Here is a 27,468-nt window from a genome sequence, read left to right as displayed (position 1 = left end):
TTAAGGAGAAAAATAAGTCAGTTATAAAAATGTTAAACACTTATTAAAATGTACATTTATTAATTTGACAATACAATATTGTCATTTATCTACTGAAATAAAATTTATCCATTATATATGAAATGTTCTCAGATTCTCCCTCATTAAATTGATTTCAGTAAAGGCAAGGTGTGCTGTACATAGATGAGCTGACCACATGCCCAAACCTCTAGCTGTGAAGCAACACACACATATGCAGGTTTGCAGGGCAACGCCTATCAGAAAGTATAGCACCGAGTAAATGAATTTAGTTTAGTTGGCCTCAGATAAGGCTTGGCAGGTAAAACACCAAATACCACACCAACACATTATTCTTTCAGCATGAACAAAGCACTCTAGTTGGTGTATTTCATTTTTTATTGATAGTGAGAGAATAAAAATTACATATATACTAATTACCTGTGATCCATTATAAATCTTTAAGGCTGTTTCCCTAACACAATTTGCACTTCAAAGTCATACAATGAACTAAACTTTCAGAAGACAATTAAAAATAAAAATACATCAAAGGTATCATAAATCATGATAAGATATTGAGATGGCTCATAAGTGGTATTTACACATTCTAATTATAACAATGTGTAGACAAGAAGCTGGTAACTAAGGAATTCCAAAGAAATGCTACATTTTGTGTAGTTAATGGCCAGATTAACAATGTCTCAAGTCCTAAAGTGTTTAAAATGTTCACCCAGAGTCCACAAAAGCAAGCAGAATGTTGTAAAAAAAATTCTTAGTTGTATATATCTTTTAAAATAAATTTGAGATTATCCAGTATGCCTTACATAGATTCCATTAATTGAAAATCACTGAGGTCTCCAGGGACTATCTTTTCACGTCTTCACAGCTTGGATCTGATCTGATGACAGACAGACAAAGAAATTGTCAGTCTCACAGGGGAAACAGCAGCAACCCTATTCTGTAAATCCCTCCAAGACAAATCTATATAACACACAACGCCCTATATATACATGTTTTCTTAAGGAACAATTTAGACTGTTGTGTTAAGTTTAATATAAGCTCTAAGTAAGTAAAGAATACAGGTTTTACAGGCTTATCAGAAAGACAGGTAGCAGTTCCTCTGGTGATTGCTCCTTTTTGGCAGCAATTACTTACTATTAATTCCTTTCTAGGGAATGATTTACAACTCATTAAACACACAGTAATTCCTGAAATATCAGTAGCCTTCCTTTGCACCTGTAAGTTCCTTCCTAGTTCCTGATCCATCTAGCCATCCTTCCCTTTTTAGTTAAGTGTATGACGCATGTGTCCACATTCATGAGTTTGTGTGTGCATAGGCATGGGTGTGGTCCATGCATGGAAGTCAATGGGCAACTGAGTGTTGGTTTCCTTCGTCTATCTTAAGACAGGTCTCTGTTGCTTGCTGCTGTATATACCAGGGTAGCAGGCCCACAAGCTTCTCCTATCTCAGTCTCCCATCTTGTCATAGGCACACTGGGATTAGATATGTACCGAGGATTTAAACTCACTTGGACCTCATGCCAACACACGGAGCACTTTACCAGCACCTGGGGAGATGGGCCACTTGATATGTGGTTTTCTTTTGATAACACAATCCTTTGACATTGCCCAAGTATGTGACTCCAGTGTATTCTCCATGGTCTCTTCCAGGCACTGGCCAGTATCATGTACTCTCAATACTATCCAACACTATCCCAAGCAGCTGGTATCGGGAAGTCTGATCTAACCATTTATTTCCTTATATGAAACCTATTCCCACCTCTGCCTCCCAAGTGCTAGGATTGAAGATGTGGATCACAACCTCCTGGCACGGCTGTCTTGTTTTCTACCAATATTTTGTTTTGAGATAAGATCTCATTAAGTAGTTAGTCTAGCACTGGAACTCCTGGGCCTCCTGCCTCAGCATTTGAGTACCAGGGTTCTATGAATGCACCACCATGCCTGACTTCCAGCTTTGTTCTTTATCCCTTTGTCCTGCTTCTTAGAAAGGGGCACTGTTTTTCTTGGCTGACCTCCCACTGTTTGTATTTTTTTTAAAGATTTATTTATTTTATGTATGAGTATACTGTTGCTGTCTTCAGACACACGGGAAGAGGGCATCATATCCCATTACAGATGGTTGTGAGCCACCATGTGGTTGCTGGGATTTGAACTCAGAACCTCTGGAAGAACAGTCACTGCTCTAAACTGCTGAGCCATCTCTCCAGCCCATTATTAGTATTCTTATTCTCATATAGCTGCCTCTTTTGTTGCTGAAATTTCATTTCAATAAGTTGTATCTTAGTCTTAATTCATAAAAAGATAAACTCTCGTATAATTTGAAATGGTTTTTCTTACATGTGTCTTGTATCTTTATTCCTCTTTTCTTTTAAGTTTTCATTTTTATATTTCATATTTTTATCCTCAGATGTCTAGATCCTTTGCTATCTGCTTATATGAATGAATCTAACTAACAGGTAGACTAGACATCAGAAATGTGTGTGCAGTTTGTCAAATATGGCCTTTATCCTACTGTATTTGGTTATAACACTCCCTTGAAAGTCACCAGAATTATTATTTCAGTGACTTTTCTAGAAGTTTGATTTTCAGAGATGACTCTTCCTATGGTCGGCCTACTTTCTTCCTCTCCTCCTCCTCCTCCTGCTCCTCCTTCTGCTCCTCCTCCTGTTCTTCCTTCTGCTCCTCCTTCTGCTCCTCCTCCTGTTCTTCCTTCTGCTTCTCCTCCTGCTCCTCCTCTTGCTCCTCCTCCTGCTCTTCCTTCTGCTCCTCCTCCTGCTCCTCCTTCTGCTTCTCCTCCTCCTCCTGCTCCTCTTTCTAATACTACTCCTTCTACTTCTTTTCCCTCTGCCTCCTCCTTCTATTACTCCTTTTTTTGTTTGTTTCTTTGTTTTGAGACAGGGTTTCTCTGTGTAGTCTTGGCTGTCCTGGAACTTGTTCTGTAGATCTGGTTGGCCTTAAACTCAGAGATTTGCCTAACTTGGTCTCCAAGTGTTGGGATTCAAGGCATGTGCTGGGTTGTCTGCCTAGTTCCTAATCTGATTCCTCGGATGACCCTCCCTGTTGTCTGTCTACTTCTACCTGGTGGAGTAGAAGAGAGGTGAGAAACACAGAATACTTCTATATGAAAGCTTGCAGCCTCGATGTACAATCTGTAAGTGGACTAAGGTGGCAGTTTCAATATCTGAGAAAACTTAAAAAAAAAAAAAAACTCACTTGAAAACTGGGAAGGTAGTATATGCCTGTAGTCTCACCATTGGGAAATTCTTACAGTGAGTTCCAGGTCGGTCAGTGTTATATAAGTAGTGATACCCTGCCTCAGAAAAGAAAACAAACCAAAAAACCCTTCCTCTGCCTGCAAAAAATTCTTAGTTGAAAGTTTCAGAACTAGAAAACTGTATACTGATTACTAAACATATAAAATCACCCAATCTTTCAAAAAAGAATACAATCATATGTAACATTTAATATTACACAAAAAGTTCAATATTAAGCTTAAATAAATATGATTTGATCAGTGAAAAATGAATCTTGTTTAATATGCTAGGAAACTTCAAGACTCTTGATGTATAGTTTGAAGGACTTTACAGTTAGATTTTCCTGTGTCTTTAGCTAATGAGTGACTATGAGCTGACTAGTCTCTTTACTTACTTGTTTTGAAAGACAGGTGGTTATCTCTTCATATTCAAACATAGCTAGAACAGCTAAATTTATACTACTTATTCTTCCACAGGAAATACAGTGATCATCTAGCAAAAACAAACTGATATATCCTTTTATTCTTTTATAGCTATGAACTTTCTGCCTCTTTTAAGTCATCTGCCTAGGTAGAGTATAAATCTGACATGTACTGAAGGGTTTCCTGTGCACTTTATTTTAATTCATATGCCCAGTATTCTATGAAATTCGAATGTTAATGTACCAGATGTGAAAATTCCTCCCAAAGGTGAAAGGATTTGTGCCAGTGGGAAGAGAGCTGAAAACAAAGTGGAATAAAGGTGCTCCTCAAAGGCCCAGCTCTTCTGCAATGACTCCTGTGTGCAGAGCAGCAAGGATGCTCCGACTTACCTTGCAGAGACTGATGCAACTAAAGGGCACAAAAGCATGTCTAACCATATGCTTCTCACAAAGACTTGGGAGGTAAGGTAACAGATGAGAAGATAATAAACAACGGGTACCAAGCCTTGAGAAATGGTTCTGTGAAACTGGATCATTACTGACACCTAGTGGCTACTGCGACAGACAAACCATAAAACTATACAGGGAGCTGGGGAAGGATGAGAACTAGAAAGCAAACCCTAGCTGTCCTATCATCATCTCAGTCCTGAGGTCGGAAGGACCACACTGAGTTGTTGGCAGGCCTTCCATTGAGTGCTGCATCTTCACCGAGAGCAATGGTCAGCACTGGTGAAGGAAGATGTTGGCCAGAAACATTCACTTCTCTGGAAACACATCAGTTTCTTCTGGAAATCCATGCCACAATCTCCAATACTTCTTAAAATAAGTTAAAATTTGAGGTTGATGGGTTTGAAAAAAAAATCCCTCACTAATATTTAGGATCATTAAAGATATTTGTTGTTTCTTATAAAATAGGTCTAGAATATTCTTTGCATTTTAATAGTAAATGTTTTGTCTGAATAAATACAAGCTAGAAATGAAAGTGTGTGCCAGGTGGGCCTTTAATCCCAGCACTTGGAGGCAGAGGGAGAGAGATCTCCAAGTTTAAGTCCACCCTAGTCTACTGAGTGAGCTCCAGGACAGCCAGGGCTATAAGAGAGACTGTCTCCAAAAAAGGAAAAGAAAAAAAAGAAAGGAAGAAAGAAAGGAAGGGAGGAAGGAAGGAAGGAAGGAAGAAGGAAGGAAGGAAGGAAGGAAATGAAAGTCTGTGTAATTCACTAGAAAACCAAATTTTACATATCTCTGTGAAATGTATTTTTAGCAGTTGTAGACAGATTGCTTTTCCATCCAACACAAAAGGCCTTAATTCTCCAAGGGTTTCCAAAGCATGGAAAAAGAAAAATGAGAAACTATCCCACACATATCTCATATTATAACCATAAGTTGTAATGAGAATTTCTATCTCCTTTATTCTTATTCAGAGTATGAAGATTCCCAGTAAGGATGAACAGTCATTCTGTGTAAATTGAAAACTTCTGACTTGGCCATAATAACTTCAGAAAGGACACACAGAAAACACAGCTGTCTACTGCACTGCATGCTGCAAGCTGTTCTTATACATCTTATACAGATAATATAACCCTAGGAAACTATACATATCTAATATACTAGTGCTGTACCATTATATTATGGCTATTTTGATTAAGAAAAATGGAACTGAAATAAACAAGATATTATTAATAGTATTTATAATAACAAATGAGTATTAAAACTTGTATATATAAATTATGTATAAGTTATACATTAATACTAAACATCACAATTCATTAAAAAAAGCTGTCATTTAGATTGAGTTATTAACAGTAAGGCCTAATGTTTGTCCAAAATTTCGGATGTGTTTTTAGCTACTAGATTTAATAAAAATCATATTTATTGAATGTAAACACAGAACTCTGCTAGAAAAAATATAATAAAATAAATGCAGCAAGGTATCAGATACTTACTGTACTGTTTTTTCTGACAGCAGAAATAAAAACAAGAAGGGGTATTGATGTAATAAAATTAAAATACAAAGATGAAATGAATGAATGAAACAGAAGCGGGCTACAGATGTGCAGCAGCTTGGGATGTACCTTGAAGCCAGTCCACGCCTTCCTGCAGTCCTTCTCCTTTGAGGGCATCGCTAGCACTGAAATAAAGTCCACACACAAAGTCCATTTTATGTTTCCATACAACTTTAGGAGTCAAAACAGTATTTCTGCCAAACTGCAAAGAAATATATACTAATAATATGCATGTGTGCAAAACCGATTAAGCACTGAAATAGAATATATAGTATTAAGACAGTCTATTAATATATAGTATATTATATAATAATAGGAAATTAGAGTCAGAGGACTAAAGAAAAATTTTGCACCTGAGACAATTTTGAGATTTGTAGTGATATTAAGAATACATAAAACTATCAGGTCATTTTTCCCACTGATCTACCTAATTTTCTAGCATTCACTGCTGTACCTCACTGTACACAGTGCTCCAACAGCATTTACCCATTAGAATATTTGACTTAGGTCACAATATGGTCACAGTGTCAACTGACTTCATTTGAACTGTAATTTGTTAATTATAGAGTAAAATCCCATAATTATAACATGGGTTTTGTGGCTCTTGTTATTGTTGGGGTTTTTTGTTTATTTGTTTGTTTGTTTGTTTGTTTTTTGAGGCAGGGTTTCATAACAGTTCAAGTTTGCCTCAAACTTGCTATGCATTGATTGAATAGACTCCATCCTACAAATACAGGAATTTATGACAATATGACCTGTTACAGATCTAGTAGCTTATTTTAAAATTCATGATCATATTAATATATAATTATAATTTCTGAGTAATTAGAAATTATTTTAGATTATTCATTTAGGAGGAAGCATCACCTAGAGCATAGTAAAGAACCTAAAGAATTCTTTCAAGTAGGAAGACAGAAGCAATCAATTAAGTAAGCAATTATTAACAGCACTCTTTTCATCACATATGGTAACAGCAAGGCATATTGTCACTTACATCAAAAAAGCCCAAGGTACTGATTTTGGTAAGCATAGTTCTAGAAAAGTAATACAGGAAAGAGCTTTGTCCACGGGTGGAGGTGTCAGCAAGTGACTACAAACCTGGCCATTTCTCTGAGCCAGTTCCCTGATTACTGTGAGATAAGCTGTAAGTCTCAGACTAGAGCAAACATCCAGCTCTTCAGCAGGTCCCACAGTGCTTTGTGTTTTATGGCCCTGGCCTGGTGGGGCCACATCCTCCACAATTTCCCTCCAACTGCTCTGTTGGAGCCAGGCTGCTGTTCCTGGGACCTCCCAGCCATGAAGAGCACTTTTCTATCTGGCCTCTGACTAGTAGTGCTTCTCCAACCATGCCATCACATGAAATGGTCCCAGACTTCCCCTTACCCTCTTGCTGCTTCTTCATCCACTCACCCAGTGTCTTGTGCAATTATTTCCTTATTAGCTCTCTATTTTACATGAAAATATCCAAGTATATCACAAAGGAACTAAGTCAAATCATGCTAACATAATGATCCCTAGATTGCTAACATAATGAACCCATGGAGTCATGGCTAGTGACAATGGTCAAATATTCACAATATCCTGTAAAACCCAAGAATTAGTATTTATTTCAATATATATTGCTTTGGAGCCCAATAATTTAGAATCCAGTGATTTATGATAGCAAAGGTTTTTATCTCAAAGAATTTCCCTGTCTAAAGTCACATCCTTCTTTAACTATCAAATATCATTGGGCCTCAGATTCAAATTCAACAGCCTTACAGCAGACCTGCCCCTCCCCCACTGTTCAAAAGCAAGAAAGCAAGGAGGGTTTTACTATTTCCTTCCTGGGCAGAGGGATGTTGGGTGGTGTCCAGGGTGGGGGTGGGGCACTGATAGAATCCTGAGATATCTTCAGCATTTACTTAACGGCTACCCTGTTCAGCACCAAGGCTAGCTCTTAAAATCTTTTTTTAAAGTATATTAATTCTTTGGAACGTCATACAGTTACTTTGATCGAATTCACTCTCATCTTCCTAACTATTCAACCCCATGCTTGCGCCCGTGTGCTCTACCGCCCCCCACGCAAACTTAGTCCAGTCTGTGTTACCTCCAAATATTTTTGGATTTATTTGGCTGACCTATCAGAAGTCACACACCCTTGAAGAAAACTAACTCCTCCTCTCCCAGTAACTATCAACAGCTCCTCAGCTGGGAGCAGAACTGTGTTCCCACCCCCAACCCCATGCTGGGGTTCCCAGACTCCACTTTCTTGCTTTATATGCTTGGTCACATTTTAGTGTCAGTCTTCTTCCCTGATTTGTGTCCAACTTCCAGTTAAATATTACTGTACCTCTTACAAGATACAGGAAGTGACACCGAGGAACATGTTAGGGCATGGGAAGGTAGGTGGGTAGGTAGCAAAAGAGGATCTCAGTAAAGTAGCACACAGATGTAAATAAAAAATATCCAATAAAGTTAATCAATTAAAAAGAAACTCCTAAATAAGTAATGCATAGCAATTTCAGACATATGTATGACCATATACAACCATTATCTCTACTTCTTCACTGGAACAAATATTTATAGTGTATGGAACATGTGCCAGTCACAAAAGTGGAAAAGGGGAAATAAGGCAGCAACCAAAAATTATCAAAACTCCCAACTCACAGGGAGCTCTAACCCCTGAGTGTTAGGAACTCAGAGCACCAAAACATAAGCTACAAAGAGGACACATGGCAACGGTGTGGTACACCAGGACAATTAATTTAGTGACTGATTCAGGCAAGGTGACACCATAGGGTTTGGCTGATTTCAGGTGCAAAAGGAAATCACTGTGTTTGAAGCCAGAAGAGTAAATGAGATATTTAATTATGTTTTTCACTATAAGAGGTTTTTTGTTTGTTTGCTTTTTTTTTAACATATTTTTTCAACCATCAAAGGATTTGTAAAGTCAAAAGCAGCATTTCCATGACTACTTTCAAATCTGTGAAGCAAATATTTAACTTACGTTCTACTATGTCTGGCCATTTATAAAATGTCAAAAACAAAACAAAACCAAAAACCCATAAACAAAACACAAACTCAGACTTTTCAGAAAGACAAAATGAGAAATATAAATTTTTTACCAAATATGCCACGGCTTATCTTTAATGTTCTCTAAACACAGCAGCTGAGACACTTTCACGGAAGTTACTGCATCTCTAAGATCCATTTTGTTTGCAAAGAACAAGATTGGAATTCGACGGTGCTTAATATCTGAAAAAGAAAGGACCCCATCATAACACTTCCAGTGTTTTGGATGACTCTGCCCTAGCCTCCTAAAAGTGAGATGCACATAAACACTTAGAGATACACAGCTAAACATTCACCTAAACCTGTGGTTCTCAACTTGTGGGCCAGCACAACAGATGCCTGCATATCAGATTTGCAGTCTGTAACAGTAGCAAAATTACAGTTATGGAGTAGCAACAAAATAATTTTATGGTTGGGGTCCTCACAACATGCAAAACTATATTCAGGGTCACAGCACTAAAAGTTTGAGAACCAGTGATCTACACAGGAAAAAAAAATCTAAAACTATGTGGTGAGACCGGCCATGTGCCCTATGGCTAGGTGCTTTCAATCAACGAATAAGGTCAGAGAAGGAGAACCAAGCGGCCATAAAGAAGTATCTATGCAAAAAGGCAAATATTACTGTCCGTTTCAGTGTCAACACAAGACATACAGACCTCAAGTCGGAAGAGGAGGGAAAGAATTAATTTTAAGTCATAGACTGCACAGTGGACAAGTGACTTTATTTTTAACAAGTTATTTTCCCCATATAGTTTTAGAAAGATTTTCCAAAGTTTTTGTTTTGTTTTTTTAAATTTATATATTTAACTGTATACGCATTAACTGTGTGTGTATGAACATTTGTATGTATGTGTTGTATACACATGTATGTAGGTGTGTTATGCTACGCATGGAGGTCAGAGGACAAGTCATAGGAAAGAGTCAACTCTGTCCCTCTGTCTACCATGTGGCTCTGTAAGTTCAAACTTAGGATGGAGGCCAGGTTTGGCAGCAAGTGCCCTTAGCTGCTGAGTAAAGCCAAGTGTAAAAGAGCTCAGAAGTTAGAAGCCATATGTCATAGGTGGCAGGAGAATGTCCTTGCCACCTGCCCAATGTGGTGCAACTGCCCTCCACAGGAAAGGCAACACACACAGCATCTTTCATCTTGTTTTTTTTTTTTTTTTTTTTTTTTAAGCCATATATTTCCATCAATAACTATTATTTCTAATTTCCCATAAAATTCAACTTACCAATTTAATTACTGTATATATTTATCTTTTCACCTAAGCAACACTTAAATAAATATAAAATGGTCGGGTTCCAAACCAGGGTTCTGAACTATCTCTACCTCCAGTTCCAGAAGCTCTGACACATTCTTTTGGCCTGTGTGGGCTCCTGAATGCCCAGGGCACACATAAATACATTCATACTTAAAATACACACACTTCAATAATAAATACTAAAACCACAACCCACGTCCTCTTCCTCCTACTTGAAGTTTTCCTCCTTCCTGTTAACACTGTAGCTGCTCCTCTGCTACCACATGCCGGGCAATAGAGACACTAAAGCAGGGGTAGCTGATGTCCTTCTGCACAGAAAGATTCTTCCTCATCTCTTCTGTCCAAATGTTCTTATAATTACTTATATATTTAGGAAAGCAAAACTTTTAGTGCTAAGGAAAAATGCCAGTATATAAAAACAACACTGTGAAGAGCTTTGAAATTTAAAAAAAGGCAAAATTATTATAAATTTTTGCATAACCAATAAACTTTAAAATTTACAAATTTAAATAGAAAATAATTCCATCCCACAATCATCTTTTCTTATACTAAAGAACAAACTGACACGTATAGATGAAACCCAAGACACAGATACTATAGGGGAAGAAGGTACACAGATACCTGGGTGATTTAGAAGGGTATCAAGTTCTTCTTTGGCCACAACCATCCTTAATTTATCACTACTATCTATGACAAAAATGATGGCTTGTCCATCTCTGTATAATGTAAAGAAAGAGAACAGTGAAATTATTTTACTACCACAAACAGTCTTAGGAGGGTATCAAACATCTGGATCCTAGTAACGTAGCAGCTGTTATAATTGAAGTACTGACTATCATGTCTGTTTACTTTGAAAAATACCTTGTATAGAAATACTCGTAAAACACGTAATCTGCTGTTAAAACTATCTTGTAATTTTAACTACATGTGGTTAATAATAATTTTGATCTATGATCTACGATTTCCTTGAAGAAATAATTTGAATAAGGAATTAATTTCTTCACTGAAGCAGCTGTGGGATCTGATGTGAGTGAATGTGCCATTATGCAAACACCAGAGACAGAGTAATCGGGGAAATAGCAAAGTACTGGCCGGGGTGACTATTTTATAGAGCACCCCCACACTACATATCCCAGCCTGGCTTCAAAATCAGTATATAGCCCAGGCTGGCCTTAAATTTGTGGTCCTCATTCCTTAGCATTACAAGTACTGGGATAACAGGCATGCACCACTACGTTTAGCTTGAGAGCTGGTTCTTAATGTGAACCAACCACAGATAGAAATCAATATCAAAACAGAAAAGAACAAAATCAGAAATTACATGAAGTTACATTATTATAGCAGAAACCATATAATCACTCAAATTTCTAATTATTATGTCATTAAAATGTAGCCATTTAGTTAGGCAACATTCACAAAAATACTTACTTATAATAGTGTTCCCAGAGATTCCTGTACCTTCCTTGACCTGACATGTCAAACACTGTAAAAGACAAACTAGAAACAAAAGCAAAGCATTGATGTATTTAAAGCAACTAAACTAAATGGTTAACTTTTAATATTTGAAGTTATTTTCTATCAGACAAATCATCATGGCTACAGAGTAATAAATGTTGTTAATAATTGAGAAAAATAAGAATGATTTTATTAATCTAAATATGATTTTGCCACAGATGACATAAAAATGCTTCCTTTGCTAATCAGGTTTCCAAGAGTTGGACTAAACTTTAAGGGCTGAGAATAAACAAAAAAAAGTGATACAAATGGACACAGCCCATGGGGATTAGAAATGACAAATGATTTCAGGTAAGTCTGAACACAGCTTCATATCACAGAGAGAAGGAAGGTTACCTGGACGATTTGAATTTCTCTATGCTAAATCCTATGGTTGGAACTATATCTTGAGATTGAGCCTGTAAGAGAAAACATAAAATGTTTTAAAGAGCCACTCTGAACTTCATAATCAGTCAACACATACATCCTGAAGTTATGTATGCTTGGCACAGTCTTCATGTCTACCTGGTCTCTGCTCTCACAGAGTTTATCACATAAAAGTGTAAACAACAATCAACACATGACAATGTAGACAAAGAATGCCTGTGACTTTGTGACCTAGTGAATTAGCCTGTGACTTTGTGACCTAGTGAATTAGCCTGTGACTTTCTATCCTAGTGAACTAGCCTGTGACTTTCTATCCTAGTGAACTAGCCTGTGACTTTCTGCCCTAGTGAATTAGCCTGTTACTTTCTGTCCTAGTGAATTAACCTGTGACTTTGTATCCTAGTGAATCAGTCTGTGACTTTCTGTCCTAGTGAATTAGCCTGTGACTTTCTTTCCTTAGTGAAATTAGCCTGTGACTTTCTATCCTAGTGAATTAGCCTGTGACTTTCTGTCCTAGTGAATTAGCCTGTGACTTTGTATCCTAGTGAAATTAGCCTGTCACTTTGTATCCTAGTGAATCAGCCTATGACTTTCTGTCCTAGTGAATTAGCCTGTGACTTTCTATCCTCATGAAATTAGCCTGTAACTCACGAAGTTGTACAGAGCTCTAACTACAGTTTTTGTAACCATAAGGGCTCAAAATTACTTGTATAAATTTAGGAATTCTATAGAATCATTATTAGAAATTAAGAAATCATCAGTTTGTCTACATAGCATTACTACAAGAGAGGACATCTCTGTTGATCTGCACAAAATCTGCTCAATAGGGTGGGCTAATACCCAGGAATTATTGGACTAATTTAATAATGACAGGAAAGGCATGTCAGCAATAAGAACCAATCCCGAGATGAGATTTCTGAAGTCCTTGCAATTCAGAATATTACCCACCACAGACCATACAGTAAATGGTGGGCCATCTTCAGGAAAGTCATCTGCTAGCCTGAGCCTTCCCTAGATGGCTCCTGACAGCACGCACATCTGAAGTTCAGTGCTAAGTAAAAGAGTGATACATACTGAGCTAAGATAGGTGAGTTATGATAGCTCTGGTAGGGAATTCTAGAGGAAGATCAAAAAGGGCCAAGAGAACAGCAAGATACACTTTGACAGATCTCACAGGCAATTAAAGCTATACTGACAACTGAATTCTTTAAATGCCTGCTAGAATTTCCATCATCAAAACTTCATTCATTTAAGTAAACTCTATCTGACAAGTTATTCTTGGTTCCTCTCTTTGTTACATGCTAAGCATAAAGCCATTCACTCTGTTTTCCTGGCTCTGCACCACCACCTTAGAATACTCCTTTCCATTTGTTGCTTTGAATTACAATAGCCTCCTAATTACTCCTAATTTGCTAGGTCACCTGGCACAAGTTAAGTCTAGGTTTGCTTAAATGTCAACGATATTATCTTATCATGCTCATGGTTATTATGAGAATTAAATGCACTAATAGGAATAAAATACTTACCATGGTCTCTACAAACATTCCAGAACTGGTTGCTACGATTATAATTATTCTGTCATTTTGGTTACTCTTCTTCCTATGTTTGCCCATGTTGCCTTAAGAATAACTAAATAAAAATGTCTTGTTACTTTTATGTGAAAGTGAGAGTAGAACAGGGGAAATTTGCCTCACATTGCCTTGTTCACTCAGGTACTGTACCTTTGTAAAGTTTAAATTCAAGTAAAAGAGAAGCTGAAAATGAACCGGAGCACGGGGAACCTTAGCAAAGTGCGGTGACTAGTCCTTTCCCAGAGCAGCTCTTGTTTGCCTCTCCCAAGTCTGTTTACTCAGCTTTTCCTTCTCCTCAGCCTTTGACCTGCATTAATATTTTCCCCAAAGTATTTCTCTTGTTTACTAGAAAAATTATTTTGTGGCACTTAGGATCTTACCTCACTTCTCTGAGGTCCCTTGAACAAGCAGCTTTGGAACAAAGTATTCCTTAATTTGGTTGTCTTTCCCATGATCCTACCATTTTTATTAAATTGTCTTTGTTTCAAATACATGATAAAGTTTAAAATTTTAAGGATATCACAGAAAATATACACCAAATATCACCAGTGTCTTCACTGAATTATGAGAACACTTATGTTGCCTCTACACAGTTACCTAGGTTCTCCACAAACTCCCCTTTAAAATTTAGTTTGAAGAGATAAAAATCCTTCAACTTTCTCTTCTCCAAAGTTCTGATAAGAATAATCAATAAAAGAAGCTCCAGAAGTTGACTAGGACAGAACCGATTCATATAGAACTCATTTTCTAGTGAAGTAATTCAGAGTAAAGGCTGGGCACAGCACACACGCCAGAGTTGGATACAGAGAATGTCCTGGCACCCTTGGACCAGCCACCCTAGGAGAATCTCAAGTTTAGATCAGTGAGGGACCAAGCATGTCTGAAAAGAAGGGTGGAGAAAAACCGAGGCAGAAACCTGACTCAATCTCTGGCCTTCCATTTCCCCTACACGCACAGCAGGCAGCTCTCATTCCCATCACCAAAATAACAACTCATGTCTAATATTAATTCCCTCTGTTTTATCCAGGAAAAAAATACATCAATCACTGGACTAGAATGTCAACAAGGAAGGAACTGTTGACCTGGATCCTCTGAGTCCAGCAGAGGATCTTGAACAGTATCAACAGAACTGGAACAGAAGAATTTCTAAGAGAAGTCTTATTTTTATCAAGTTTGCTAAAAATTTTATCCTCCATGTAATCAACAAAATCCCCTGGCCAAAGATAATGATGATGTGATGATGATAGAATTCAATCTATTCATCTATCATCCAAAACATATTTAAGTGCTAATCCTTATTCTAGGTATTTGTTATTCAGTGCTCGGCAAGTCAAGGGCTGTGGTGGTTTGAATAGGTATGGGTCCCACAGATTCATGTTTGAATGCTTGGTCAGAGAGAGTAGCACTATTAGGAGGTGCAGGGATATTAGAGGAGGTGGGGCCTTGTTAGAGGAAGTGTGTCAATGTGGAGTTGTGTTTTGAAGTCTTAAATGTTCAAGTTACCCCAACATATCCAATCTCCTGGCTGCCTGCAGATTAAGATGTACAGCTACTGGCTCTTCCTGAGCCATGCCTGCCTGGACACTGCCATGCTGACGATAATCAGCTGACTGACCCTTTAGAACCTGTAAGCCAGTCCCAATGAAATGTTGTCCTTTATAAGAGACACCTTGATCATGGTGTCTCTTCACAGCAATGGAAACCCTAAGACCCTAACTAAGTTAGTACCAGGGTATTGCTGTGATAGGCCTGACCATGTTTTTGTTTGAAGGAATGTGGATTTTTAACTTTGAAAAGCAGTGGAATGCTTTAAGTTGGGCTTAATGAGCCACAGTAGAAGTATGAAGGACAGTGGTACTAGGGCGATTTGAACTGTGGGTGGGACAGGGGAGGTCTGATTCCAGAGGCTTCAGAGGAAACAAATTTTAATCTATTGGCTATAGATTGTGCTTGTGTTAGTTTGGTGAAGAATGTGGCTGCTTTTTGCCCTTGTCCAAAGAGTCTGCCTGAAGCTAAGGTGAAGAGATTTAGATTAACTTTATTGGCAAAGGAAGTCTCAAAAGAGTCTAGTAGACACTCTTGTTTCACTCTTGCAAAGAGCATTTTTGATCAAATGCAGCAAGCTGAGAAAGGAAAAATACAAAATGTGTGCTTCAAGATTAAAGGGGCAACAGGAAATAGAATGGAGCTAAATCCTGTGTTCAGGGAGATTGAAAAGATTAAAGATATTAAATGGAACTAAGGGGGTGGTGACCTCCAGGCAAGATCCCATCCAGCTAAGCTTCCAAGTTGTGAAAAGGATGTTTCTAAGGGTCACTGCCACCTCTTCTAAATTTACAATGTTTGCAGGGATAGTTTTATCATGTTAGGCGTAGTTATGACCTGGTTATTATTTTCATTTGGACATAAAGAGACATTATTGTGTGTCAAGTTGACAAGAGGTGAATGGTGACAGCTATTTTCAGTTGTTGACTATGTCTGGAATGAATTATAATCCAGGAAGAAAGACAAAATGCCTTTGATTTGGATCTTGTGGTGGGATGACATGATTTGGATGGATACATGCCTTTAATCCAGATCTTGAGGCATAGTTGCCATGCTTATAAGGATCTATAATAAAAAGGAATTAAAGAAAAGCTTAGGTCCAGGCATGGTAGTACATGCCTTTAATCCCAACACTCAAGAGATACGGGCACTGCACATCTCTGAGATCAAGGTCAGTCTACAGCAAGTTTCAGCTGTGAATATCCAAGGTTAGCCAGTGAATGAAATCATCACAAGCAAAAAGCTGGTAAAGATGTAATAAAATAAGAAAGCAATGTTCCAGCTCCATCAGGCAGCAAATATGGCAACTTTAGCCACATGGCTATGGCTTTAGAGTCAAGAATAGAAAAGGGAGTTATAGAATCTCCTTCTGCAACTAAGGAAAGTCGCTGAGGCCAGACACAGGGCATGTATGTGTCTGGAGGTCAAGAAATACCATTGTTTTGAAGCTGTAAAAGGCCATTGTGTGAGGATATGAACGTGAAGCCTGGATTGCCTTGGAGACCCCACACAGCGATGTTGGATCCATGGGAGAACTACAGAGGAAAGCTGCTAGCATGGAGTGGAACTTCTTTCTAAGAGGAAGAAGTGTGTTGCAGTCAACAAACCTGACAGGACTTAGAGATCTGAAGAGAATTCTGACATCAGACATGAAGATGCAGAGTTTAGAGTTTGCCCAGCTGGTTTTTGGTATGGCTTTAGTCCAGGAAATCTTCACTGTGTTCCCTTCCCTATGTTTCAGAACGGTGATGCATATCTTGTGCCATGATACAGTGAAAGCATGTGATATGCTTTTTGATTTTGATTTTATAGGGATTGCAATTTTGAGATTAGATGAAACTGAGATGAGACTTTGAACTTTTGACTTTTAACATTGTTGAGATTGTGATGGGCTATGGGGACTTATGAAGCTGGACTATATACATTCTGCATTATATTACAGCTGTGAGTCCTGAGTAGGATTAAAGGCATATACCACCAGTCAAAACTATATTCTTCCTTACAAAGAGTGACTGGCTTAAAAATACCCTGGCAACTGAGGATATTCATCATTTCAAATACAACACTCAAATAATTTATTCTTAAAAATAAGTTTGAATCTAAAATAGACGTTTAAAATAAATTTTACCTATATATACCCTTAAGAAGGAAACTTTTCTATAAAATGAGACACAAAAAGTCTTGTAATCTTTTCCTAAGAGAATACTGTAGATCCACTTAATTAATGAGTTCAAAACAATAGGGAAGGAAATGTAAAAGCTACACCTGAGTAACAGAAGCGTGGCACCTGTACACCTTCCGATGCGCCCCTTGCCTATTATTACTGTGGTTACAAAGGAACAGGGTGAGACCAAAGCAAGCTGCACTTCAGATCTCCAGGTCAGTTTCTCTGATCTCCAGACACTTGCTTCCAGCTTAAGGTTCAGAAAATAATACCAGGAATAATTTGTAACAAAGCCTACCTCTGACTTATAAATCATATGTTGTATGTGCTAGCTTTATATAGAGAGTAATATTATATTTTCATACATGTTACTCAAAATCACCATCTGTCACTGATATGCACCATTGTCTAATTACACACAGAACTGAGAAGAAATGTAAACAAAGTGAGTGCAACCTGTAAGTAAACTTAGCCAATCTGTGACGATCTTTAGAAAAATATAAGGAAGAAAAAGAGAACATCCCATCTTAATCAAGATGCACCTGCATACTCATAAATATGTTGCATATGCAGCAAGCTACAGTTCACTGACATCCTTCTACCAACAAGAACATATGAAGTTGTAACTTAAAAGTAATGTTTCACATAATATTTCCCTAGTATCAGAAAATATCAAGAATTATGGAAATACTTACATTTGAGGGTTTCAGTTTGTTAATGATTGTTGTTTTCCCACTATTATCCAGCCCGAGGCATAAAACATGAACCTCCTTCTTCCTCAGGCCAAGTAAACCTGAAAGTCTGTCCAGCAATCCCATATTGTGGCTTAAATATTTAAAGAGCAACTGCAAGAAAAAAGAAATTATTATTTCAAAGGTACCTTACACATGAAATGCATTTGTCTGTACATGAAAAATGTAAAGACAACGGCAGCACGCAAAGCCATCGGTGTGGCTTTATTCCTAGTAAACAGTGTAAGCCGATTGTCAGGAAGGAGCCTTAACTGAAACACACACTGGCAGCTTATAATCCTTGGCAACAAGGAACAACATCCCTGAAGCAGCCATATTTGCAATATTCAGGAAGTAACTCTTGTTAGCTTCCGTATCATGAGGAGATTGCCAAGTATAGTTTCCAAAGTTATTTATAAAGAAGAGTCTTGTAAATACGGAACACTACAAAGGCAACAAGACTCAGCTACAGTCTGAGGCTGAAGTTCAAAAAGCAGAAGACAGACAAGAAAACAAATGAAAGATTTGGGCATATCATTCTAATCACTAGACAAATATCTAAAACAAAGAATAGTTATATTTTAAAATGATCTGTAATTATAAAAGTTTTACTGCCTTTGTTTTCTGCAGGGTTGCTTCCAGTTTTGGTCAAGTTTTCTATTAGTAGATAAAGAAAATCCTTACTCACCCACCTTTCATATAGTTCTATAAGTTTCCATATTCATTGGGAATAGTATGTACATTCCTTTATAATTTCAGTTAATCTTACTAAATTCAATCTTTTTTATCTATAAAATCCTACCATTATGTAAAAGAGCTTTAACTACAATACCATTCATTACAGAATAGAAAAGCGAATGCAAACTTTAAACACATATGTGCATGCACACATACAGATATGTACACAAAGGCATGTATATATACATATTTGCTATAAACACACATACTCACACACACACACACACACATGTGCTTGTGTGAAAGTATATATTTGCTAATTTTTCTCTTAGGTGTTCAACTGAATCATTTTTTTAGAAGAAAAATTTGTCTTGTCAGCTTTCTGTTCCTATAGCAAATGCTGAGATAAACCAGCCCTCAATTTTAGAAGCACTAATCCATGACAAAGTTCCTATTGTTGGAGACTAAGTTCTTAAGACAGACCTTTGAGGAGTGTTTATTATTAATGTCAGGTATAGAATATCTTCCTTCCAATTTTTGGCTTAGGAGGGGAAAATCCCAAAGACTACCCCAAACAATGTACAAAGGTATTGCTATGTCTCTCAGTTGCCCATGGGAGCATAATAATGTGGAGAAATCCAGCTAAGACTGACCCAGAAGCTTCTTTCTTGATAGCTAGCTTTCACAGTACAGGAGAGTGCTATACAGACACTGTGGGCAAAGAATCTTTACAAGTCTACGTCACCTGTGAACCCTTAGAACGGTTATACTGACCCACCAGACAGGCTATGTCCATGGGTGCAAGAAGGACATAGGGCTATGGTGGTTACTAATGGTTTTCCGGTTAGATTTAAGGTCTGCTTTCAGGCAGAAACACATGCTTGGTATAGCAAACCCAGCCACAAACCCATAAGGAAGAACTTACTATTATCACTGTGCTACATCAATACAGTAATATGCTGTGTTGCAGTAAATATTAAATAAGAGATGGATTAACCTCAAAAGGACAAAATGGCAACCAACAGAATGGGAAAAGATCTTTACCATTCCTACATCTGATAGAGGGTTAGTATCCAATATATACAAAGAACTCAGTAAATTGGACCCTCAGGGTTATTTGACTCTAGAGAATCAAATAATCCTATTAAAAAATGGGGTACAGAGCTAAACAGAGACTTCTTAACTGAGGGATATCAAATGGCTGAGAAGCACCTAAAGAAATGCTTAACATCCCTAGTTATCAGGGAAATGCAAATCAAAATAACCTTCAGATTCTACCTCACACCCATCAGAATGGCTAAGATCAAAAACTCGGATGACAGCATCTGCTGTCGAGGATGTGTAGAAAGAGGAACACTCCTCCACTGTTGGTGGGGTTGTAAACTGGTACAACCACTCTGGAAATCAGTCTGGCAGTTCCTCAAAAAATTAAACATAATACTACCTGAGGACCCAGCTACCGAACTCCTGGGCATATATCCAAAAGAAGCTCCAACATCTAACAAGGACACATGCTCAACAATGTTCATAGCAGCCTTATTTATAATAGCTAGAAGCTGGAAAGAACCCAGATGTTTCCTTCAACAGAGTAATGGATATAGAAATTGTGGTACATTTACACAATGAAGTACTACTCAGCTATTTAAAATGAGTTCATGAAATTTCTAGGCAAATGGGTGGAACTTGAAGCTATCATCCTGAGTGATGTAGCTCAGTCACAAAAGAGCACTCCTGGTATGTACTCACTTATAAGAGGATACTAGCCCCCCTCCAAAAAAAAGCTCAGAATACCCAAGAAACCATCTACAGAACTTATGAAGCTCAAAAAGAAGGAAGACCAAAATGTGGATTCGTTCTTAGAAGGGAGAACAAAACAGGGGAGGAAATACAAGGTCAAATATAAGAGCAGGGATTGAAGAAAAGATCTACAGAAACTGCTTCACCTGAAGAACTACACCATATGCAGCCACCAAACCCAAACACTATTGCTGAAGCCAAGAAGTATTTACTGGCAGGAACCAGACATGGATGTCTCCTCAGAGGTTCTCCCAGAGTCATATAGATAAAGATGAGATTGCTTGCCATTAAACATCAGACTGAACATGGGGACCCCAATGAAAAAGCTAGAGAAAGGACTGAAAGAACTGAAAGGTTTGCAACCTCATGGGAAGAATATCATCATCAACCAACCAAGACACTGAGGTGGAGAGGGTGATTGGGAGAGGGAGCACCTTCATGGAATCAAGTTGAGGGGGAGGAGGAAAGGGTATAACATTGGAAATGTAAATACAGAGAATATCCAATAAAATTGAAAAAAAAAAGAGAGATGAATTAACCCCTTGCTATAGCCAACATCATCAAGCCATATGACATTATTGGGGTTTAGTCATTTCAGCAGTGGCTGCCCTCCTGGTTCGCTGGTCTCAGCAACCGCCCCCTTTACTAGCCTCAAGCTGTTGCTGCCCTCTCCCGGTAGAGGGCCAGACACAAACTCTGGTTACACTCCCATTAGCCCAACAAATTCAAAACTCCAGAAACTTGTAATTTAGCAATGGTTTTATCTTAGATTGTCTCAGCAAATGTTATACTCCATAAAACATCCACACCATAAACTCAGAGCCAAATGATATGATACAATCTGCCCACCTAGACAAGACATATAGTCCTATACTAATCCGTCCCTTATAAGATATTTATAATTACCTGTGGCTATACAGAGCCATGTGGAGAAGGATCATCTTCATCCTCTATCTTGCCTCTCTCTCCCTTCTCCCTGGCTTCTCTCCCCTTTCCAAAACTCTGTTCCCAACTATCCTTCTTTTTTCTTGTCCAATCACAAGCCTCATTTTCTTGTGCCTGCCGTCCTTTACTTTCAAACACAACTCTGCTTTCTATACTTTTACTATTATATCCACAGATTAATGCAGCTCTCGACCCTTATTAGAGCAGCTTCTTTTTGCAGTGGGTAGCTGTTGATATAAAGATTCACAACCAGCCCATATCCAGAGTAACTGCAAAGACTCAGCTCTCAATGAAACAGCTAAGTATACCACACCCGTCCTCCCAAAGCTTAGGACACATTCTAGAAGAGAAGGAAGAAAGACTGTAAAAGCCAAAAGGTTTGGAGGGAGGTGAAGTCAAGCAGAGATTTCTGGACATGACAGGGTCATTGTATTCATGAACACTTGACAGCCTTGGTTGTCCACACAAGAATTACCCAAGCCAGCCAAGATTCCAGCATGAGTTAGGGAAAGCTCATGAGGTTGCCCTTATATCTGAGAAGCTAGCAGTGGATGGTTGCCAGACGAGTCAATCTCCTTCAGGGACATGGCCTGGTTGCTCATGTGGATGGCTCTACACCCATGAGCGTCAGGGTGGCACTAATTGGACCCTCAGGGTTATTTGAAAAGAAAAGCAAGAAGAGGGCATAAAGTTGGGAAGAGGATCCAAGAAAAATGGGAATTGGGGAATAGGGAACAGAGAAAATCAAAATGTATTGAATATAAGTATAAAGTTAATAAAGAACAAACTAGTATGTTAAAACTATCCAAGCTATTCAACTTTCTAGAGCAATCTTTAAACAACAAAATGAGCCACCCCCAAAAGAAAATTCCATTAGCAACACAAGGCAGAATTACTTTGAAGTCAAACAAAACTGCTACTAATATAATGCTTGCTTTGTGTAGCTTTATGTCTGTTCCTAGACCCTAATGGTACTGTTAAATTTGTACTTCACATCTCCAAATGAAGCTTTTTAAGGGCCTTTTATTTGGTGTCATCAAACACTAAATATTACTATATGAGAGAAGAAAAATACTCTTTCTACCAACCACCTCAGTACTACTGGCACTGCCACAATACATGTCTACTAAATATATTTCTTTACTCTCTGAACATTAATTTACAAAATTCTTGAAACATAATTCACTTCATTTATTCTCATGTGGCAGTATAGTTGACATTTTGCTTAGTGCTTTTGGGAGAGCTCTATCAGTATAATGTATACAATTGAATTTTAATGGTGTGCTTATAAAGATCACTGCATACTTCATGGGAGGCTCTTTCTTATCCTAAGGATGGGTTTAACCTGTGTGCTACTTCAAACCTTTCCAAATTAGAAACACAAAGTCCATTTCAAAACATTTCTTTGAATCCCATCTTAAGAGCTGGTATTTGATGAAATCTATCTTAAATTTACTTTGTTATATGAAACAATGCATATTTATCATTTTAGTTGGAATTGTCTATTAAGTCCTGTTGCAGTAAATATTAATAAGGAACGGCTTATCTCTTTATCAGCCTCTGAGGTCTCACTCCACGGGCGCCACTTAATATGGAGTCATGTGCACAGATTGTCACTTGGTCTGCATGATGCCCTCTCCACACAATTCCCGTCCCAGATGCTTCACTCTGCCTGCCCTGCTGCCTCTGTCCCGGATGGGTGGAATTACCGCCTCAGAGTCTTCTTTCCTCCACTGCGAGTCACAAACATCACTTCAAAGCCCAGTAACTTTTCAAACGGGATTATATCATAGATTCTCCATTCACAAACCCTCTACACAATAAGATTACATCCAATAGACAAAAATACAAACTTCTCTTCCATAGAAGAGAATCCCTTTAAATATTTCTATCTACCTATGTCCGATTACAGCCACCAGGATCTAAGTCTGCTTTTCCCAGATCCATCTTTGATTTTTTTCTCCTTCCCTGCCCTCCTCTGTTTTCCTACCTTTTCTCTGCCTGTCCAATCACATATCAACTTAACATAAATCTACAAAGTCCTATAGAGGAAAACATGTTAACATAATGCTCATTTTTTTTTCATTTTCCATATAATCTTTAACATATTTCCAAAACTATGACCTCCTTTTTTTTTTCTTCACATGTCTTCTCTCTGGGCAAGTACTATAAAGTATTTATTATTGTTAAAAGGTTCTATCATGGATATTCATCTTCTAAGGTCTTTTACAGCTTTCTATCATTCTTCACAAATACCTGAGATTTACTACTGGAATATTTGGGAATATAAATTTAAAGAGGTCAGATTTTTAATTTTTTTCTTATCTGCAAAGTGAAAAATTCTACCACAGCACTGTTTAAATTTGCATTTATTCCATCACTAATAAAACTGAATATCATTGCAAAATTTGCCTTTTATTAGTGTTTCTCTCATGAGCTGCTTGCGATGTCTGGTAGCTACTGTTCTAATTATTGAATGTAGGCATGTATATATTACATGTATATGCACTGCAAACCATTTTAATCAATTAAAACTTACTTTATTACTATTGTTTTGTAATAAAAAAAACTTTTACCTGATGATACTGATGGTTTTCTTTGGTTTCTTCAGTTTTAGGTCTAAAATTATTTCCTTCTCTTTAGTATTTTGAACATATTAACGAATAGTTTTCTGTATTTGTAGTTCATTTTTCAGGTTTTAAATTCTAATTCCCCTGAAATGTATCTGGGTATGAGAGCTTCAGAGAACTGGCTTCCTTCTTCTTCTCCCCTCCCCCTCTCTGTTCTGTAACACAGCTAGCAGCAGCCACTTCCAGTTTCATCCTATCACCTCTTCCTTCCTATTACCCCTTGTGAGGAATTTTTCAATCTCTTGTTTTATATTTTATATTCTTATACATGTTTGGATGGAGCAGTAGGGTTTCTGCACATTCTAAACTGTATCCTCTGGGAGAGAATTCTTAGGGATTACTTTTAAAAGAATCTCAAGGTCACTGTTGTTTGAAAAAATTTATACTCTATGGATGTAAACAAACTGTATAGAGTATCACTCTTTAATATGCTGTTACTAGGGCTAAAACTCCTAGAGATGGATAAAGAAGTACTATTGGCTGTAAGTCCTTGTCCATGAGAACCTCTCTGGGGGAATACTTCAACTTCACACAAGCTGAGCAACCTGATCTATTCTTCAGGTAGTCTGTTTATAACATTATCTCGAAGTTCACACACCCCTATATTTTTGTCATGTGAAACATTATTTTCTTTTATTAATGTCTCTTTTTCAGAATATGAGAGATTTATCTGTTTCTTCAGATTTTGAAGGGGAACTATGATACCCTGAAAATGTTTGTGCTTTGGGGTAACTAATGTTCTGTTGATTTTATTGTCTTCTTCCATTTCCTTATATTTCTTTTTTTTAAGTTTGGAGAAAGCAAGATCTTAGGCACAACAAAGTTCTTCAAAGGCTAAATACAACTAACCTTTGTAAAGTCCATAAAATGCTCTTTAAGAAGAAACAAAGCCTGCCGTGACTGAGAAAAACTGGCTGATCAATAAGACAGAAGATTAGGATGAACTAGAGGCAAGATCTGAAGCATGGAGAATAAGCCATAAAGATTTGTAGTTGGATAATGTGTTAAGAGCACATATCACAAAACACTCTCCGCAAGTGTTCATTCTCAAATTTGTTCTTTATTTCTTCAAAATAGCAGTTTAAAATTTTTACCAATAAAATCAAGTCACTGTAATGAACTCACAAATAAAAACTTCACAAATTAGATTAAGGTAGTCACTCAAGCAAAACCTTGCTCAGTTCCAAACTCTATGTATCTCAGTGAATTTCTTCTACGTTTAGACTCTTGTAAAGCAATTGGGCTTTGCTTAAGGTTTTACATTTTTATTATCAATTTAAATTTTACACAATTAACACCCACAACAAATAGGGATGGGGAATGGGCAGGGTTGAAATTAGAGAAACAATTACCTTTACACTCTCCCTACTCATGTCTATTTAAATTTTCTAAAGAAAAGTCTAATCTTAGGGACTGGTTATGTGGCAAAATGGTAAAGTGCTTGCCTGCAATATACAAAAGTCCTGTTTGATCTCAAGCTCTGTAAAACAAGAAAGAAAAAAAAAATTAAAACCTATACAATCATTAGCAGAGACAGCACAGCTGCTAAGGGGACTTGCTGCTCTTCCGGGGAAGCAAAGTTTGACTGAGGCTCTTAAGCACCTGTAACTCCAATTCCAGGGCTGGTTGCACCTTCTTCTGGATTCAACAGGCACTATATACACCACATGAAATTACATACAGAGAAAAGTGGGGGGCGGGGAAGAACAAAGTATAAAGCTGATACTGATTTGAGACTAGACTGACTGCCTTAAAGGATAGGAAAAGAAAAAAACCCAGCATATTGGCTAGAATTGAAACAAAATATACCTTTTGCTTTAAAAGTCTTACTGTATGAACTGTATAATGCTAACAGAACTGATAGATAAAATCAGGTTGGCTAAAAATGAAACAACTCCTGGTCTTGAATGGAGAACACTGAGGTCTCTTAGCTGCTTTCTGAGAATTAGCTTTCCAGGGGATTACTGGTTGTCTGAAGAGCACTGAAGATTTAACACGTTATCCACATGTAAGAGCTTAGAGTTAAGCTGCAGAGAGAGAGACAAAATGAGGCAGAGAAAACCTCAGAAATAATATTTTGTAAACTTTAAGCAGATTAGTCGTGTGGGATATTGCACATTCTTAATGCCTCAATTAAACAAACTTATTAAGTCAAAAATTTTTGATGATGAAATTTCAACCAAATGATTCATACATCATATAAAAAGGCCCGCCTTGGGCAGCTTTAATGTCAACCAACCAAGTAAACAGCATTCCCCAAAAGCAGTTCAATATATATTTTCAAGGATCTTTAGTATTTGTCACGTAAACTCAATTCTTTTTCTTTTTCCCCACCACTCACAGATTAGAGATGTAACTCACATGAATTAAAAAATATGGGTAATAGTTTAGGAGTAATTCTAAATAGGGCAGGGAGAGGGTGTCCTCTTGCTACCCTGGTGGAAATGGCTGCGAACAGGTAGCGGGAACTTTTTGAAGTAGTGAATCCAAAGCGCTACAGACACCGTAGAACGGTAGTGTACATTTTAGCAAGGGTGAAGCTGATGGCGTGTAAAATCATACCCAACAGAGCTAAGAGATAACACTCAGATGGAGATGAAGAGACAAAAAGCAAGGTAGGGGTGGGGATACCTGATCTTTGACGCCAATCCAAAGGCCAAGGGACTGACAAGGACAGCAAGGGACGCACTCTTGTACACGTTTTCGCAGTGGAATCTTCCCCAGGAACCTCAGCCTTCCTCTCTGTGTCTGCGTAGGAAGGTTCCCTTGTCCCAAGAACAGCCTCTCCTACAAGTTGGGGGAACCGGCCGGTTCACCCTGGATGGGAGCATCAGTGGCTGAGCAGGCGCCTCCGGGCGCGGCGTTCCCTTGGCAACGTGAGAGTCTTCCGGTCTCAAAGCCACGCCCATTCGGGCGTTCAAGGTGTCCGCCGACGTGTTCTCACTACAGCTGAAGAGCTCTGGGCTAAAAAATATAGTCTGATTCCTGTAGAGGAACTGTTAGAGAGAGGTTGAGCACAGAAGACAAATGAGCTGGGAATCAAGTGGTAGCATCTTTGCTGTTGGGACGCGTGGGAGCTGCAGGCCCGCGCACAGCCTGCCGGGTAGCGTGCTGGGCGGCCTTAGCTGCGCGCGCATCGCTGGTTGTGAGCTCCAGGATTCTGGTTAGCGCCAATCCAGATTAGAGTTGAACGCCTTCGCGTGGGCGGTGTGAGGCAGGGAGAGGATCTGCTCAGCTATGCTCCTCCCATTACACAGACCCGTTCCTAGGCTCCGCTAGGCCTGAGAGCGAGTCCTGCAGAAGAACAGCAATTAGCACAGGAGGCAGAAGGAAACTGGTGTAAAAACCCAAGTCAGTTTTGAAAATCAGAAACATGACTTGGCAAAGGAAGTGTGATCCTGTCCCTAGTTCTTAGCTGTCTGTCGTCCTGGATATTAACTAACACCAGGCATGAATTTGTGATTACGATCCTAGGGATCGGATCAGAGAGCGTGGAGGCCAGAAGAGGATTTGATAG

At 38.2% G+C, this 27,468-nt stretch overlaps 1 protein-coding gene across 1 annotated transcript; it reads right to left on the bottom strand.

Moving 5' to 3' along the window:
- Nucleotides 1–476: 476 nt before the first annotated feature.
- On the bottom strand, nucleotides 477–26,763 carry ARL6 (ARF like GTPase 6). Its single transcript, XM_080919594.1, has 8 exons — nucleotides 26,583–26,763; nucleotides 17,866–18,015; nucleotides 11,861–11,922; nucleotides 11,438–11,506; nucleotides 10,631–10,725; nucleotides 8,804–8,933; nucleotides 5,766–5,821; nucleotides 477–895 (listed from the first exon to the last, which is right to left on the bottom strand). Exons 2-8 carry the CDS (start codon nucleotides 17,986–17,988, stop codon nucleotides 870–872), a joined length of 561 nt encoding a protein of 186 aa, XP_080775720.1. The 5' UTR covers nucleotides 17,989–18,015; nucleotides 26,583–26,763; the 3' UTR covers nucleotides 477–869.
- Nucleotides 26,764–27,468: the final 705 nt, after the last annotated feature.

This window comes from Micromys minutus (assembly GCF_963924665.1).
Source record: "Micromys minutus genome assembly, chromosome: 7".
Classification (NCBI taxonomy): Eukaryota; Metazoa; Chordata; class Mammalia; order Rodentia; family Muridae; genus Micromys; species Micromys minutus.
The sequence above is the reverse complement of the archived record's forward strand: the minus strand, read 5'-3'. Positions and strand labels throughout refer to the sequence as shown.

What these genes read in the sequence shown, in the direction of transcription:
- ARL6 (XM_080919594.1), bottom strand. Translation starts at nt 17,988, where the DNA reads ATGGGATTGCTGGACAGACTTTCAGGTTTACTTGGCCTGAGGAAGAAG. An exon ending in CTCTGGGAACACTATTATAA is followed by an intron (nt 10,726 to 11,437) that starts GTAAGTATTTTT and finishes TACATTATACAG; the next exon opens with AGATGGACAAGCCATCATTT. An exon ending in AGGCGTGGACTGGCTTCAAG is followed by an intron (nt 896 to 5,765) that starts GTACATCCCAAG and finishes GTCTGTCATCAG; the next exon opens with ATCAGATCCAAGCTGTGAAG.